This window comes from Monopterus albus, unplaced genomic scaffold, assembly GCF_001952655.1.
Source record: "Monopterus albus unplaced genomic scaffold, M_albus_1.0 scaffold31.1, whole genome shotgun sequence".
Lineage (NCBI taxonomy): Eukaryota > Metazoa > Chordata > Actinopteri > Synbranchiformes > Synbranchidae > Monopterus > Monopterus albus.
In genome coordinates, this window is record NW_018127911.1 from 659501 (window position 1) to 674263 (window position 14763).

General features: G+C 39.7%; 1 protein-coding gene across 19 annotated transcripts in view; it reads left to right on the forward strand.

Moving 5' to 3' along the window:
* The window catches only part of ptprsa (protein tyrosine phosphatase receptor type Sa), a 218987-nt gene that overhangs the window by 129336 nt on the left and 74888 nt on the right, over positions 1 to 14763 (forward strand). For 10 of the 19 annotated variants that reach the window (XM_020596614.1, XM_020596622.1, XM_020596620.1 and 7 more), the window contains 3 exons: positions 1735 to 1923; positions 3893 to 3949; positions 9912 to 9929. In XM_020596614.1, the coding sequence (XP_020452270.1) occupies positions 1735 to 1923; positions 3893 to 3949; positions 9912 to 9929 (264 nt within the window). The remainder of the gene's footprint in view (positions 1 to 1734; positions 1924 to 3892; positions 3950 to 9911; positions 9930 to 14763) is intronic. The other 9 variants (XM_020596627.1, XM_020596633.1, XM_020596629.1 and 6 more) reach the window with 3 other exon arrangements.

A 14763-nucleotide genomic window follows, 5' to 3' on the forward strand; every position in this document is an offset into this window, starting at 1 on the left:
AAAACATAATGTATAAAACAAAACAAAGTTGTGTTTGTTTTTTCACTGCCTTTATTTCCCCTGGTGACTAAAGAATAAAAACTATAAAAATTAGGGTTAATACCATTGTGTAAGCTACATTAATCAATCATTGTAATCATATTTGAAATCCTTGTTATTTTTGCCTCCCATTAATTTGAGATATGTTTTTAAATGATGATTTTTAAATAATTGTCACTTTAATCCATCTTGATTTCTTATTTAAAATGGAAATGTGGAATACTGTAGCTCTCCATTTCTTTTCATTACAAAACAGACAGGCGCTGTTTTTAGTCTGATCTTAGTGTTCTAATCTCCCTCTCTCTAGTGCTCTGAGTGTCTATGACACCCATGATGTCTGCAGAGGGGACGTGAGGTCATTGGCTCTCTAGATGAACAGTGACCTCTGCTCTGCCACTGGCCAGTATCTTAGTCAGTCAATCTTCTCCGAGTTGTGATGTGACCTTGGGCTTCTGATGCATATTACAGCTCGGGGTACTTCCCCCTTGGCTCTCATCATCTGAGAATGAGTCACTGTTCTGGCTCCAGTTGGAGTAGGGGTCAGGCAGTGTGACCCATGAGATTAATTGCCCCAAGAGAGCTGGGAGTCTACAAAAGGAGACCAGTGACTACACTGTCATGAAATAATTGCTCAATCATGCACGATTGTTACCTGCAAGGATACCACAGTGTTTGTAAAAAAATAATAATACAAGTGCTAGCCAGTGTAATGGTTCTTGAATTAGTGTTGCAATAATGACAGTCAACGAGGCTTAAATTTTACCCTTACACAAAATGACATCTGGCCAATTACATCTCTCAGCTTGTGTTCAGTCCTGGACTATTGGTGGTTATAGTGTGTCTCAACCAAGTGGTGGTTTTGTAGAGCTCTGTGTAACCTCAGATTGATTTGTGTGCCATTTATTTCACTGATTGTGGAGAAATTACCAGGATTACCTGGCTTTTCTTCTGGTATTAATTTTCACTCTTTTACCTCCCACATTGATCTTCTCTTTGCATTTAAAGCCATTAATTTACTACTTGACATAGCAAGAATACATGCAGGAGAACAGTGTTTTCAGACATTTAGTTTCTAAATTGGCAGGCTAGTTGTTAGTGGGGATGCAGTTTAGTCGGCGAGCATCTGGTTACAGGATTGTTTCACTAACATTTAGAAGAAGTTGAAAAAAGCATCCTCAAAGATATAGTTCGTCTTTGTTCTGAAAGTACTTCATTGCCTCAACAGAGCCCCGTGGGAAAACCAGATTCTTAATGAAATGCAATTTAGATTTATTTAAGCCTTATTTTCTCACTTGGTTTATTGATTTATCTGTCTACTGCACATGGATAGTTTATTTCATTTTTGTAGTGCACCATCTCAGGACAGAAATCACACAGTTAATAAAAATTGTTTTGAAATGTCACACCTAGCCAAGTCCTAAGTGTGGCTGCAAAATACACTACCAAATATGTCCTTCCCAACAAGTGTGAAAAAGATAAGATATTGGCAGGATTTTATACTTGTAAATTTTTGTTCCAAAATGTGATGGCCACAACTGCAAAAAGGCAAATGGCTGCAGCATAATACTTAGTTTTGACTTCTTTTAGTTATATCAATATTGTGTTATACATGTATCTCAGTTGTGAATGGGAAATTAAGTGTTGACTTTTCAAGTCCGAGGACTCACATGCTCTGTTTTTCTATTCTTTTCACAGAGGACCTACTCCCACCAGGCTTCCCTAACATTGACATGGGCCCTCAACTAAAAGTGGTGGAGCGCACTCGAACAGCCACCATGCTTTGTGCCGCCAGTGGCAACCCTGACCCAGAAATCACCTGGTACAAAGATTTCCTGCCCATTGACCCCAGTGCAAGTAATGGGCGAATCAAACAGCTGCGATCAGGTAAGGAAAGCCCAAACATTACCCCCTCTTACTAACTTTGTTTGATTTCCAAGGACATTTTTGGTAATAGCTAACAGTTGTTTTTGTACTTCCTAGCCTATATGGATGCTGTGGGTGCAAATTGTTAAATAATTTGATAAAGAACACTTTTTTGACCTTTTCAGCAGATTCATATCACCAGCCTGGGAGCTCATATAATTGTTTGGCAATGAAAACATCAGTAAACTGTATCAAATGGCAAATTTGTCCTAATGTCAGCCTTTTAGGTAGTAAAAACAACACTTTGCTTGCTTGGTAGTAAACTATCACAAATGTGTGTTGACCTAATTAAATGTGGGTGTTTGCAAATTTTAAGGCTTTTAAATATCAAATAATGAGTGGAAGCAACAGTAAACATTTCAGATTGCAACAGAAGAGAAAAACAGTATATAAATGCAAGCATTATAGCCCCTGTGCTGTGACCATGTCATTATAATCATAGATTATTTTCCAAATGATTTGTTGAAAATAGCACATTATAGTATGTTTCAGACTGTTACATTGAGAATGAGGTCAAATGATTCACAGCATTCCAGAAGTGTGTCATGGTAGACAATGAGTGCAAGGTCCACATTCTACTGACACAGCTCAGTGGTGGATATGTTGCCTTGTTCCCATTGATTAAACCACACTGAGAGGCCCAATAAAGCAAAGTCTAATTATATACCTAATTAAGTGCAGGTCTTGGAGTGGCCCGGGGCAATAAGGAGTAGATATTTTAGGTCGATGATTTGTTACCATTCAAAAAATCCAATGACTCCTATTTGATTTGTTGCTACAATCATAAATCAGGCTAGACACCACTAAATAGTCTATTGTCATTGAGTTCCTGCCCCAGTTGTGGCCCTCATGAGCTGTACACTCAAAAGAATCAATTTGTCATCTCACCATTTGTGCCTTACCACAGCTCTCTGACACTTTCAATTTTGATGTGTGTCTTTAACTTACCAATGCACTGCAGTTTTCAGGTAGACCTTTAACTTTTAAAAATTCAAACCTAAACCTACCGTCAAAATACATGACTCTTTGCTCTCTCTGGGAGGATGTTGCACACCTTACTGAGAACCATGTGTATCTTGGTTCCTAGAGGTCTGGGGATGTCCTCTAGGGATATCAGGTTGTCCCAGGGTGCTTTGATGAAGACTGTCAGCCAATGCTGTTGACTTTAACTTGAGGACAAAGAGCATCTGCGGGGAGCTCTTAGTAAGAGGGTTCTAGTGTTAATGTTTTTACCTTCCTGCTAATCTTCTTGCACAGGCAGCCTTCTGCTAAACATTTTTGGCCTCAAACCTTAAAGGTTATATTACAGTGTTACTCTAGAACTACTCTAGTTACCTGTTCTGGCCTTATGAGTTTTGTGGATGGTGGACAAGGAATTTCAGCTTTCTGCCTGTTGTCTGACCTCTATATCATCTGTCTTTATCGGTTTCATTATTTCTTCAGTTGTCTTTGTGTGTCCTGTCTAACTGAAATAGATGGCTGTTCTATTGTGTCTTTTTCTCTTTGTGTTTTGCCTGTATTTGTGTGTGAAACTCAGATGTGTGTCAGTGCACATCGTAGAGTGTTCAACACATTTCATTTGGCTGTGACTCATTATACAAATTAAAATAGAAAAAAATCAAATGAACCAATCACTAAAATATAACTTAAGAATAAGACTAAATCTGTGAAATTTTACAATTGACATTGAAATATCTTCTTACAATTTTGACAAAAAGCCTCTAATTAGAAATTGTAATTGTAAACAAGCATAAAGTTAGAACGGAGACTTCCATGATATCTCATGGTAGTGATAACTGCTAAAAAGACCCAACTAAACCATTGTTCCTTTAATTCTTGGATAGTAGTCAGTTTAAACCTCAACCTAAAATAAACTTTGTTATTCTTCCCCCTTTTCCCATTTACTTTCTTTTTGCTTTGTAATTTTCAGAAACCTTTGGTAAGTGCCTTGCAAGCCCAACAGGCCCACCCACTGTCTTTAAAGCAGGTGGCATATTTAAACTACTTTCCAAAATGCATGCATCCCATGCTCTCCCTTTACCCTTGTCCTCTTTTGCCACTTGTTATTTATGTTCTTTTTGCATAAATGCTCAACTTTTATTTTTTGTTTCTTTCACCCTCCACCACTGGAACTTACAATACAAAGGCAAATAAAGGACAAGCAGCAGCATAAGTTGCACAGGTGGTCAGGCATCACACTCTGCTTTTAAGCACCACAGTTTTTATTTATATGGGAAAGACTTCCTGAGCAAGCCTTTTGAGCCAATATTCTTCTTCACATTAATGCTAAAATGCATAGTAAGACTTTGGAACTGCTCAGTTCAGCTGCCTTTTCTGCAGTATTTTAGCAAGTTTACTGGACTGTTTCAGGTCTTAAGTACCTTCTGTAAGGCTACTTTGGAAGTAGCTGTTGCTTATTTATTTTTCCCTGACCATATTACAATGCTAATGCCCCCTGTCATGTCTACTTCTTTTTCTCTGCTGTTGTGAGACAGCAGGGTTTGAGAAAATAATTGGACTGTGTTCAAATTCCAAAACAATTATTCCTGTGCTGTCGTGCCCTGGAGTGTTTTAGGCTTCATGGTAAGCTACACAGAAAACACTTTGCTCCAGCAGTACACATGAGTGGCTGTTTTTTTGTTTGCTTGTTTTCATACTTGATGTAAACAGTTGAACCACAGTTTTTACAATAACAGTTTCACTATCCAAAAAAATACCCTTGGAAGGTGCAGCAAGTACTGATAAGGGCTGAAAGAATCTTGAGTTCTTACCAGGAAATTGCCAGGGCACAACTACTGTATGGCTGAACATTCCAGTGCCACACTTGGACTGGGTCGACCCTCCGGTCTTGGCCAAATATTTTCTCAGGAGAGTAATTTTATTCTCTCTCCAAATTGGCCCACATCCCCACCAGCTTACAAATCTCTAGCTTAAGCTACAGGCTGAGTGCTCAAGTGGCCATATTTTGTACTCCTCCTGACTGTTTGAACTGCTTGCAAAATTATACCCAGCCACTAAGCTGGGTTTGTTGTATTTACAGTTCAAACTATATGTGTAAGTAGGAGGCAGAAAAAGAAATTACTTTCCATTTTTCCTACACCAAGGCTCTCGTAAGGTAATGCTACTGTAGCTTTGGGGCTTGCATTTTTTCTTTTGCCTTTTTGCTGGAAAGCTCATTCAGCAGTCAGGCAGAATTTATGCTGATGAGAAAAAGCCCTGCGCTTTCAAGCCCCCTAGGCTGCTGTCTTTGCATGTCCTCATCACTTGCGTCTCCAGGTTTTAGTATTTGTTCAGTTATTTATTTATTTTTCTTATTCTTTCAGTGATAAATGCACTTCCAAAAATCCCAAAACAAAGGCAGAAGTTCTTGCAGCAGCCTTTGAATAAGTAGCTTTTCAGTTTCTGCTGTTGACTACTTATTTGCTCTTTTGCTTCAGGCACGCTCTCGTGCCTCAGGGGGTAACTTCTGAGACTGATGGGTCCTCTCCCACATATGTTAAACTAGAGACTTCTGGGAAGAGTTTGGGGGGGCATTTGGAAGTGGTTTGGCAAACATGAGTTGAAAGTTCAAAGCTCTTGTTTGGATGAGTGGTTCCTCATGTGCCAGACCATACTGTTGGCTGGGCAATGATATTTGGATCAAGGGATCCCCCAGGGAGCAACTGTAGAGGTGAGGAGGGAGCCTGACATTTCTCCCCAAGTCCCAGTGGCTACATACCTCAGAACAGCCAGAACATAGGCCAGAGAGATGGTGAGAGGAAGGAAGGAGTGCATAGTCATAAGATCAAGATCAAAGATTTTTATTGTCAGTTCACTATATGTGCAGGACATCCAGAAAAGCGAAATACCGTTTCTCTCTCACCTAGCATTGAATGCCATACCATTTAGGAAACTAAAAATAGAATAAAAGTAGAGTAAAAATAGACTAAAAAGAATCAGAAAACTAAGTCAAAGTGATTAGGATAAAGCTAAATGGTACAACCTAACAGGCTATGACTCAAACCATATACAATCAGTGACAGTAGTGCAAATAATAGATGGTCAGATGGCTGTGAGATTGAGACGCACATGGACAGTAGTGCAAATGACCAGCAGCAGCAGATATGACAGTAAAAACAGTCAGCAGTGGATTTGCATGTAATATAACAAGAAGGAGGAATCTACTGGGTTTTTGCAAACAGCAGAGGTAGTCTTTTTATGTTCTATGGTGGGTCACAGTCCAGAGGCAGGGGGCAGGGGGCGGAGGTAATGGACAGCGTTCAGCATCCTCACAGCCTGGTGGATGAAGCGGTTTGTAAGTCTGGTGGAATGGGCCTGAAGACTCCGATACCTTCTCCCTGAAGACAGGAGTCTGAAATCGGAGTGTGAGGGGTGGGAGGTGTCATCAGCAATGCTGATGGTGCTGCGGATGTTAAAAATGTTCATGAGGGAAGGCAGAGGGGCGCCAGTGATCTTGCTGGCTGTAAAAATTAAGGTCCTTTTAAATATAAAGGTTTAAAACCATATCGGACACTGGAAGCCTCCCTTCCACATTCAGATTTATGCACGCTCTAATCTGAATAATGCCAAGTTCAGTTTCATTTAATCAGCAACTTAAGTACAAGAAAATGTTCGTTTGTTGGCATCAAAGCTGCTCTGTCATAGAGGTTCTTCCTCTGCAGATGTGACAACAACAGCCACATTTTCACTGAGACCTGATGTGACACCACAGGGATCCTAGACAGGTGTCTGGTGATCAGAAGGTCAGCAAGACACCCTCTGGAGGGTAGTCAGACTTTGATACTCAGCCATTCAAGCAACCCAGTCTGCTTCGTATGCAGATGGGCAGCATCTCTGGCCAGATTGCCTCTGGTCAGACTACATCCTTCAATAATATTTTTAATATATTCACAGAGTTGTTTAACAAAACAGCTTTATTATTAAAAATTTGAAGTTCCAGTGACCTAGATCCCCCTGATTTCTTTCTCATTATTTAATATTTTACTATTGAAGTGAACTACCTCTACTGTATATACTATCCCTCATCCTCTTTATTACTCCTCTTTTTTGTCTCTCTTTTGTAACTTAATCCTTTACAAGGTCCTAGGATGGCCTTCCCCTTTACAAACCTGCTTTATTAACCTTAACCTTACCCTAACCTTAACCTAACATCACCTAACCGTTAACTAGTAACCTGTCAACTCCTAACTAAAATTCATCTCAGGTGTAATAAACCCACCTTCCTGCAGCATCTAATCAACTCTAACTCTAAAACAGCCTAACCTTCCCAGAGCCCTATTGTCCCTTGTCTTGTGATTACCCATGATCATGTGGTCTCCAAAATCATTGCAGAAATGATTTAAATGTTTCTGTTGTTTTGCCTGGTTTTTCAATGACTCTAAACTATTAATATGGTAAATCTATGCATATAGTGCACTGTTCATGGACACTGCATGACAATTTTTTGTTTCTAAGTAAGAAAGAGTCAAGAATAAACTACCTTTTTAGATTTGTTTTTCTTTGAGATGTCTCATAGAAAAGATGTTCCACTTGAACAACACAATGACATTTGACATTTGTAGCAATACATTTAATACAGTATGGTTAGTGTCAACAAATGTGCACTTTAAGCATATAAACATATACTGTACATACTGATATACTGTACTTAATTATACTAAAGCAAAGTGCAACACAGTGCACAGCAACTCTAAAGAAAGGAAGGAAATCCACCTAGGTGCATTGCAAACCAGGCAGAACTTCAAGCTCAGTAATTGCCTCCTACCTGCTGGTATCACAAAGGACACCTCTGTATGCAGAGCTGCAGCAACAGTCTGACCAGAAGGTGCTGAAAATTTCATCCTCACTACCGAGCCACCCACACTCCATAATGTACTATATAGGATAACAAAATTGCTGGCACCACTGTACATCTAAAGTGCCAGGTTCTCTTTATTTTACTTTATTTTTTTAACTTGGAGAAGGATTGTTTTGTTGTTTCAGCTAGTCCATAGGCAGACTGGCATATGTTGCTGTATGCAACTTGGGTGAATGTATGCACACACACAGGCTGTAATGATAGGCTCAAAAGGCAGTGCATACAACTGAACCTCAGCACTGTGCCTGTAGGGCACCTCTCCTGGATTGGCACTGGCCTGCTGGCACTCACCAGGAATGGCCAAGGGCCATGTTTTGCCATGAGTCAACCACAGAGTGGGAGCTAACACCTTTTAGACAGAGATCCTAGTATATTCCGGGTTACACTGACCCCTTCATTATAACAGCTTTGCTTATTTACACAAATTCAGACAGTCTGATAGAATGCCACCTGTGTTCCTTTTCAACAGCTGCTGGCATCCTAATAGTAGAGGTGCGATGCTTTACACGACATCCAGTGTGACGTATAATGTGTCAGAAAAAAGAAACATACCGGTGTTGCTTTCAAAACAGTGGCAAGTGTAAATATACTTTTGTCAGGCTTTTTTCTTTTCTGTAATTCTGTTTGTTTTTTGTGCATTAACAAGCATCTTATTAATTCAAGGTACTACACATATAATAAACAATATAAAAAAGACCATCAAAGCTAAACTGGAATTTGACAATAAGCATAGATCATGTGCTTATCTTGTGAACGTGCTCTATAAAAGGTTGCCATATTAGATAGAATATGTTCATCCTCCCCTTCAGGAAAATTTGATCTTTTCTAGCTGTAGATGTCACATCACATTGCTTAACAGGGCTGAATGGGTTGGTGGGTTTTTCTGTTTGCCATGCATGTTGCTGCCACAATCCTGCCTTGAACAGAAAGTGTAAAAAGAGCTTAAGAGAAAGTCAAGCGAGAGCAACTTGTGGGAAAAATTGAAACATACAAAGAAAGAGACAAAGGGATGGTAGAACAGATAAAGCAGCAAAAAAGGGGTTAGGAGAAAATGGGTAGAAAACAATAACAAATGAAAAAAGCCAAGAGCAGAGAGACAATTTAATACTTGGTAGAGAGGGGGTTGAAGTTAAGCTGGCTTCCCTACCCACACCCAAAGCTTTGCCTGTAGGGGATGCATTTTATATCAAAGCACCAATGTAGACTTCTTTTAAAAAGCCCACCAGCCACTCACTGGATAAGCTCAATATTTTATTGTTCCTAATGGGACATTTGGCTTACAGTCAGGCATGTAACACAATACAGACTTACAATAAACAAAGAATAGAGAAACATACAATTCTCAGTGAAGTGAAACAACAGAAAGAGCCAGGAGAGTGAATGACCGGAGCTAAGGGGTGATGCTTGAAGTGAAGAGTCTATCTGTCACAGTTAAGCAGGTTTACAGCTTGTAGGATAAATAAGAACTTCAATCTGTTTGATTTAACTTGTAGTTGCCTGAAGGTTCGACCTGAAATTCTACTACAGTGGAGAGTCCATTCCTCTCTCAGCAAGTTTGTTCCATAATAATGTACAGTACAGTAGATAAACGGTGCACAATAGTGGCACCCCAAACCATTTTACTGGCCTCTTATTCAAGGTCATCTGGCTGGGAAAGGGCTTATGCCACTGGAGTGAAGCATGTCGACTTAAGGTCAAACCTTTCATGTTTTATCGCCACCATTATCAGCCAAGATGAATACATGCCAAGGCCTCAAGCTTCTTCATCTCTGCCAATGAAGCATTGTGTTTCCTTTCCTGATATGTCTAAAGGAAGTAGGGGGAGCAAAGAGAACAATAAAGCAATGGAATGTATGGGCCAGACAAAACTCCTCATTCTTTTGTGATACCAGCAACGAGAGGTATTATTCCTTTTTTTTTTTTGTTTTGATTTTTTCTATGAAAAAAAAATCCCAATCTCTATAAGAGATTACCTAATTGTTTGATAGTCTAGTTCCAGTGATCCACCTTCTAACCAAAATAACTCCTCTAACTACTAACATTAAACTTGAACTAAACTGATGTTGTGTCTTCATTTTTGTGTCTCCTCCAGAGGGTACCCCGATTCGAGGTAAGATGTTTTTGAAAAGGAATAAAAGACTTTAAGTGACACATAACCAGACATAATCGCTCCTAACTCCAAAATCCAACGGACTGAATATAGACAATATCAAGTGCGCTTTTCCTTTTAATGAATGACCTTTTTAATTTCCACTAACATTTATCATTCATCTGTGTTTTATGTTCTGTGCCCTCTGGGCATACTGTTTGTGAGCGTAATCATATTTGTCTCACACTCTTATGCCCCATATCATCATTAATGTGCTGTTCTTCCAGTTCTGTGAGCTTTCTGTTTGTGCTCTCTTACTATCTTCTCCACATCATCAGGAAACTGCTAAGCAATTCAGAGTTTTTTTTTTCCCCCCGGCTCATTATGAAACTGGATTTGAGCAGGTTGAAAGCAATGGGAGGGATGATGAGAGTTGTTATGAGGCAGTTTGTTTGCTTTGTGCCTTTGACATTTAAATGGTTTGGACATGGACATGAGGGAATGGTGATGGGAAGCTGGGGTTTGGAAAATGGTTCTGATATTTGCTGATAAGGCCAGGTGACTGAACATTGTAAAATGCTCAATACATTTTTAGCAGCCTCTTCCTTCTCCTCATCTGCCTAGGTATCCTCCTCATCTTTCCGTTCACCACTAGAGCAATAGCCACATTGTGTATGTTAATATACTACCCTCATTTTTAGGCTGCAAATACTTATGGTACTGTATAGAAGTGTAAAAGCTGGCATAAATGATATTTGATTTAATTCCCTCCCTCCCTTTTACTCTGTGGCAAAGCAACCTATAAAGGCCTATAAAAGCCTAGTGAGGCAGTTGAGTGTAATGGCCATCTTTTCCAAAGGGCAACATGTGCCAGACCAAAACCTGCTTTTATACTGTCAGAGGATGAACAGGAGGATGTCAAGGTAGGAAGGGAGTGACAGGGGTAAAACAGTGCGACTGTGATGAATTATACAACAGCTTTGTTCAGTCTTTCTTTCCCTTCATTTTTTTTTCCATTTCCCCAGACAATTTCACTTTCACCAGTCTTTCTTTCCCTTCATTTTTTTTTTCTATTTCCCCAGACAATTTTACTTTCAGTTGTAATTTTCCACTGAGCTTTGTTGCTGAACCATCCTTTTTCAATTGATTCAGTATGATTTGGTGTTTGTGTTGTGAAATGCTTCTGTTCTGCAGGCTGTGCAGGTAAGTGAATGATCCATATTCAAGACGATGGAATAAATGCCTTTGGTTTCAGGATTGCAGTTTGGTACTGCAAAGGAGGTGACAATTTCCCAATAGAGCTCTTACAGTAAGGTTAAGATCTTCCATCCTCAACATTTTTATCCTGTACAACCTGTGATACCAATCTTCAATCATTAGCACATGTCAAACACATTTATAAACATCTATGTTTTTAGACCAAGTTCAAAGCCTTCACTCTTTAAAAAGCCCTCTGTCACAACCAGTTTTGCGAAACCCAGCCCTCTTGGCATCTCCTTTGTTTGAATAAGAAGGTCTCATAAATCATACTGTGGTGAACAAAACCAACCATGACTTATGAACTCTGCATTTGCATAATGAGATAAGCGACCTGAAAAAGGCAGTTCCTCTCCACCACATTACTGCAATCTGACACTGACTTACCATCAACAGAGTACGGCACTTATGTAGAGAGAAAGCCAATTGCATAGGAGCTGTGGAGAGATGCAGATATAATTGAGATCAAGGTGTCTGAGGACACAAATAGTTTGTTTGCTTAGGTGTATGTTAACACTAATGTAAACTTTCATCTACTGTAACCTGACTCTTCCACTCACAAAAGTTTTTTTGAAGCTTTGGGTGAGACATTATTGTGCAAGTGCTGAGTCATTTTATGTCATTTAGCTGCGATTCTGAAATTGTAAAATTTTATTTTGCTTGCACACAGAGCCACATAGGTGCTGGCCTAGAGGTAAGCAATAGGTATAAAGTTGGCTCGACTCCCTAGCTGCCTCATTACTGATTTTATGGGAGCGTTACAAGCTACCAGATGGGCTCTGACCACATGGGGTATCACACGTGGGGCCCCATGCTGGTGCGATCACAGTATAATGACCTTGGAGTGGTGGCAGAGCATGCCCGAGTGACAGCCAGGACACAGACAGAAGAAGAGAGACTGAGAGATAAGGGCAAGTCCAGACTGGCTATCTTCTCATTTGTGTGATTATAAGAACTGGGAAGAACTGAAATCTGCCACATGTTGTTGCCCTCTATAGTTGCAAAGTCGTATTTGAAATTGATGTTCAACAATACAACAACAACTGTAGAGTTTAACTGAGGACATAGTGTGAAATGTGATACTTCCATTGTGCTTGCTGTTTTAAACTTTATCTGTCGGCTTGGACAAATCTGGCCTGACAAAATATCTCAGTGGCAGAATGCATCTCTAATCTAATTGTGATATTTTATGTAGTTTTATGATAAAGAATAAATATTTTATTAGTAAAACCATTTTTTGTAACACCTGTTAAATCAACACAGGAAGTGTGAAGAAATATTAGATTTTCATAGGAATTGTATCCTGTACTCTTCTGTGCACTTCATTGAGTTTAGTTGTATCCACTTCTACTATAAGATGCTAACTTTGGCTTTTAATTTCAGTGTATTAGAGCTGTACCAAGCAGTGATGGGGAAGAGAGAGGAAATGACGGTAGAGGAGATCAGATGATGAGGGACTAATGAGAGACATGAACTGAGAATGAGAAATAAAATGATGAAATGAACAGTGTACACCCAGCGGGCCTGAGTGGGCTGTGGAAGGAGGAAGAGGGAGGTAAAGAAAGAGTGGGACTTGGCCATCTATTTTGTTTATCACCTAAAGAAATCAATCAAGGCCTGCTGGAGCACACTAACTGAATTACACAAATGGGACTTGGGGGTACACGTGGCAAAGCTGCTACAAAGCAGCAACAGGGGTGGGCAGATCACAGCTTCAGGCACTTTCCGAAATGAATCACCATGCCGGCCCATCCTCGCTTTTCTTTTATCCCCTCATCTGTCCTTCTATCTTTCTGTGCTTGTCGATCTCTTCAGCTCATCCCAGCCCCCTGTGATTGTTTTGCTCTTGCTCTTTCTGCCCCTCATAGGCCACACCTCTTTGCCCTCTTCTCATCCAAACAAATTAAAATATAAATTTAGTCTATATATATGCGCTGCTGTTATTGATGTTTTACTAAAAAGGAGATTTGATCTGTTGTGTCATTTCCTGCCAATCTACAGCTACAAAATTTCCTTGAAAACATTCAAGGAAATTTTTGTTTAAATCTAGCAAAACATCTCTGAGTTTGCTTTTCATGTGAGCAGATAAGCGAGTTGCCCTGCCTTCTATACAAATCTAAATTCTTGCAAATTTTTGGCAAGAAATGTTGAAATTGTAATATGTCTAAGGCTAATGATGCAAAGCACCCTCTCAACAACTTTGGTACAAGAATCTAGATTTAACTAGACCTCAAAAATGTGCAATAAGCATTCTATACTTTACCACACCTCAGCACCTCAGTGCCCCTCATCAGATTAGCCTGCATAATGCAGCGCTATTAACTAGGGCAGCTGTCACAGCTGGGGCAAATGTCCAAGACTTACTGCCCATTACAGCCTTCTTTATCAAATGGAAGTGAGCATGTAGGTAGCAGTGGAGAGTGGAGGTTATGAGCGTTGATGAGCAGGAAGGGTCACTTTCTCTGAGGTAGAGGCTAATTGGTCCACATGGAAATCAGATTATTATGGGGGACTTTTTTGCCTGATCTGTGACTGCTGATTTTTTTTCTTTGGAATTTTAAAGTTGCAGCACAGATATTGGAATAAGACAGAATGAAAAAACTGTTCCAGTCTTTTGACCCAAAAAAACACGAATTATTACTCAAGCAGGAGCAATACATCCTGCAGTTTACTGATGTTCATGGTATCCTGCATGTTGATTGAGAGACTGTCCTGTCCCAGGACATTCTCAGGTCACAACGGCTCACATAGTGTCTTTCAGCATTCATGTGTTCTTATTAACTGTCCTTGAGCAAGATCAAGTGGCAAGTAAATCAGGCCACTCTGAAATATAGCTTAAGGTAAATACTCGCAATGCAGTGTAGTACATTGAAAAGTACATTGTTTCATATAATATTTCAGCTATTACAAGTCATATGAAAGAATATTTTAAACAGTGATTAGGTTTGTGTACTTGGTGCCATTAGAACTGCTGTGCCTGCAGAGGTCATATTTGTATAAGCAGTAAAGTACTTTTTTTCTGACAACACAGTCAAACTGTGCTGGTATTTAATAAAGTGATACTAGCTGTGCTTAGTATTCATAGCACCAGCTCTTTGCAAGTAAAGCAGTCAAATACTAATGAAATCAAGCAAAACAGACTGGTTCATGGTAGTTATTGTTATATGTGTGATTGCACTTTATAGCTGCAGACAGGAATGACATTGGAGCCCATACTGAAGTGCCTTCACAATGCAGCTTTTTTTGTGAGCGTTAGTAGGCAGGCCTATATATGAACAGGTTCCCTTTTTTGTGCTTGTGACAGATAATTTTAAGCATTTATTTTACTATGTGTGCTTCTTCTCTTTCCAGTAAGAGAAAAAAAAAAGGCCACTTTCACCCTGGTGAGCCACAGACAGGCTGGGTAGACAGAGCACACTTATGCAAATGCAGAGTGCAGTCATTTTAAAGAAGGACGAAAGAAAACGGTAGAGAAGTGTTGCAAGCTAGTGACAAGGGGTTTTCAAAAGCTGGAACAGTTGTCTCCTAGAGACAGGAAATCAAGGAGATTTCTATTTGGATTTGTATGTTAAAAGCTCATAGATGTCCGATGTCTTCC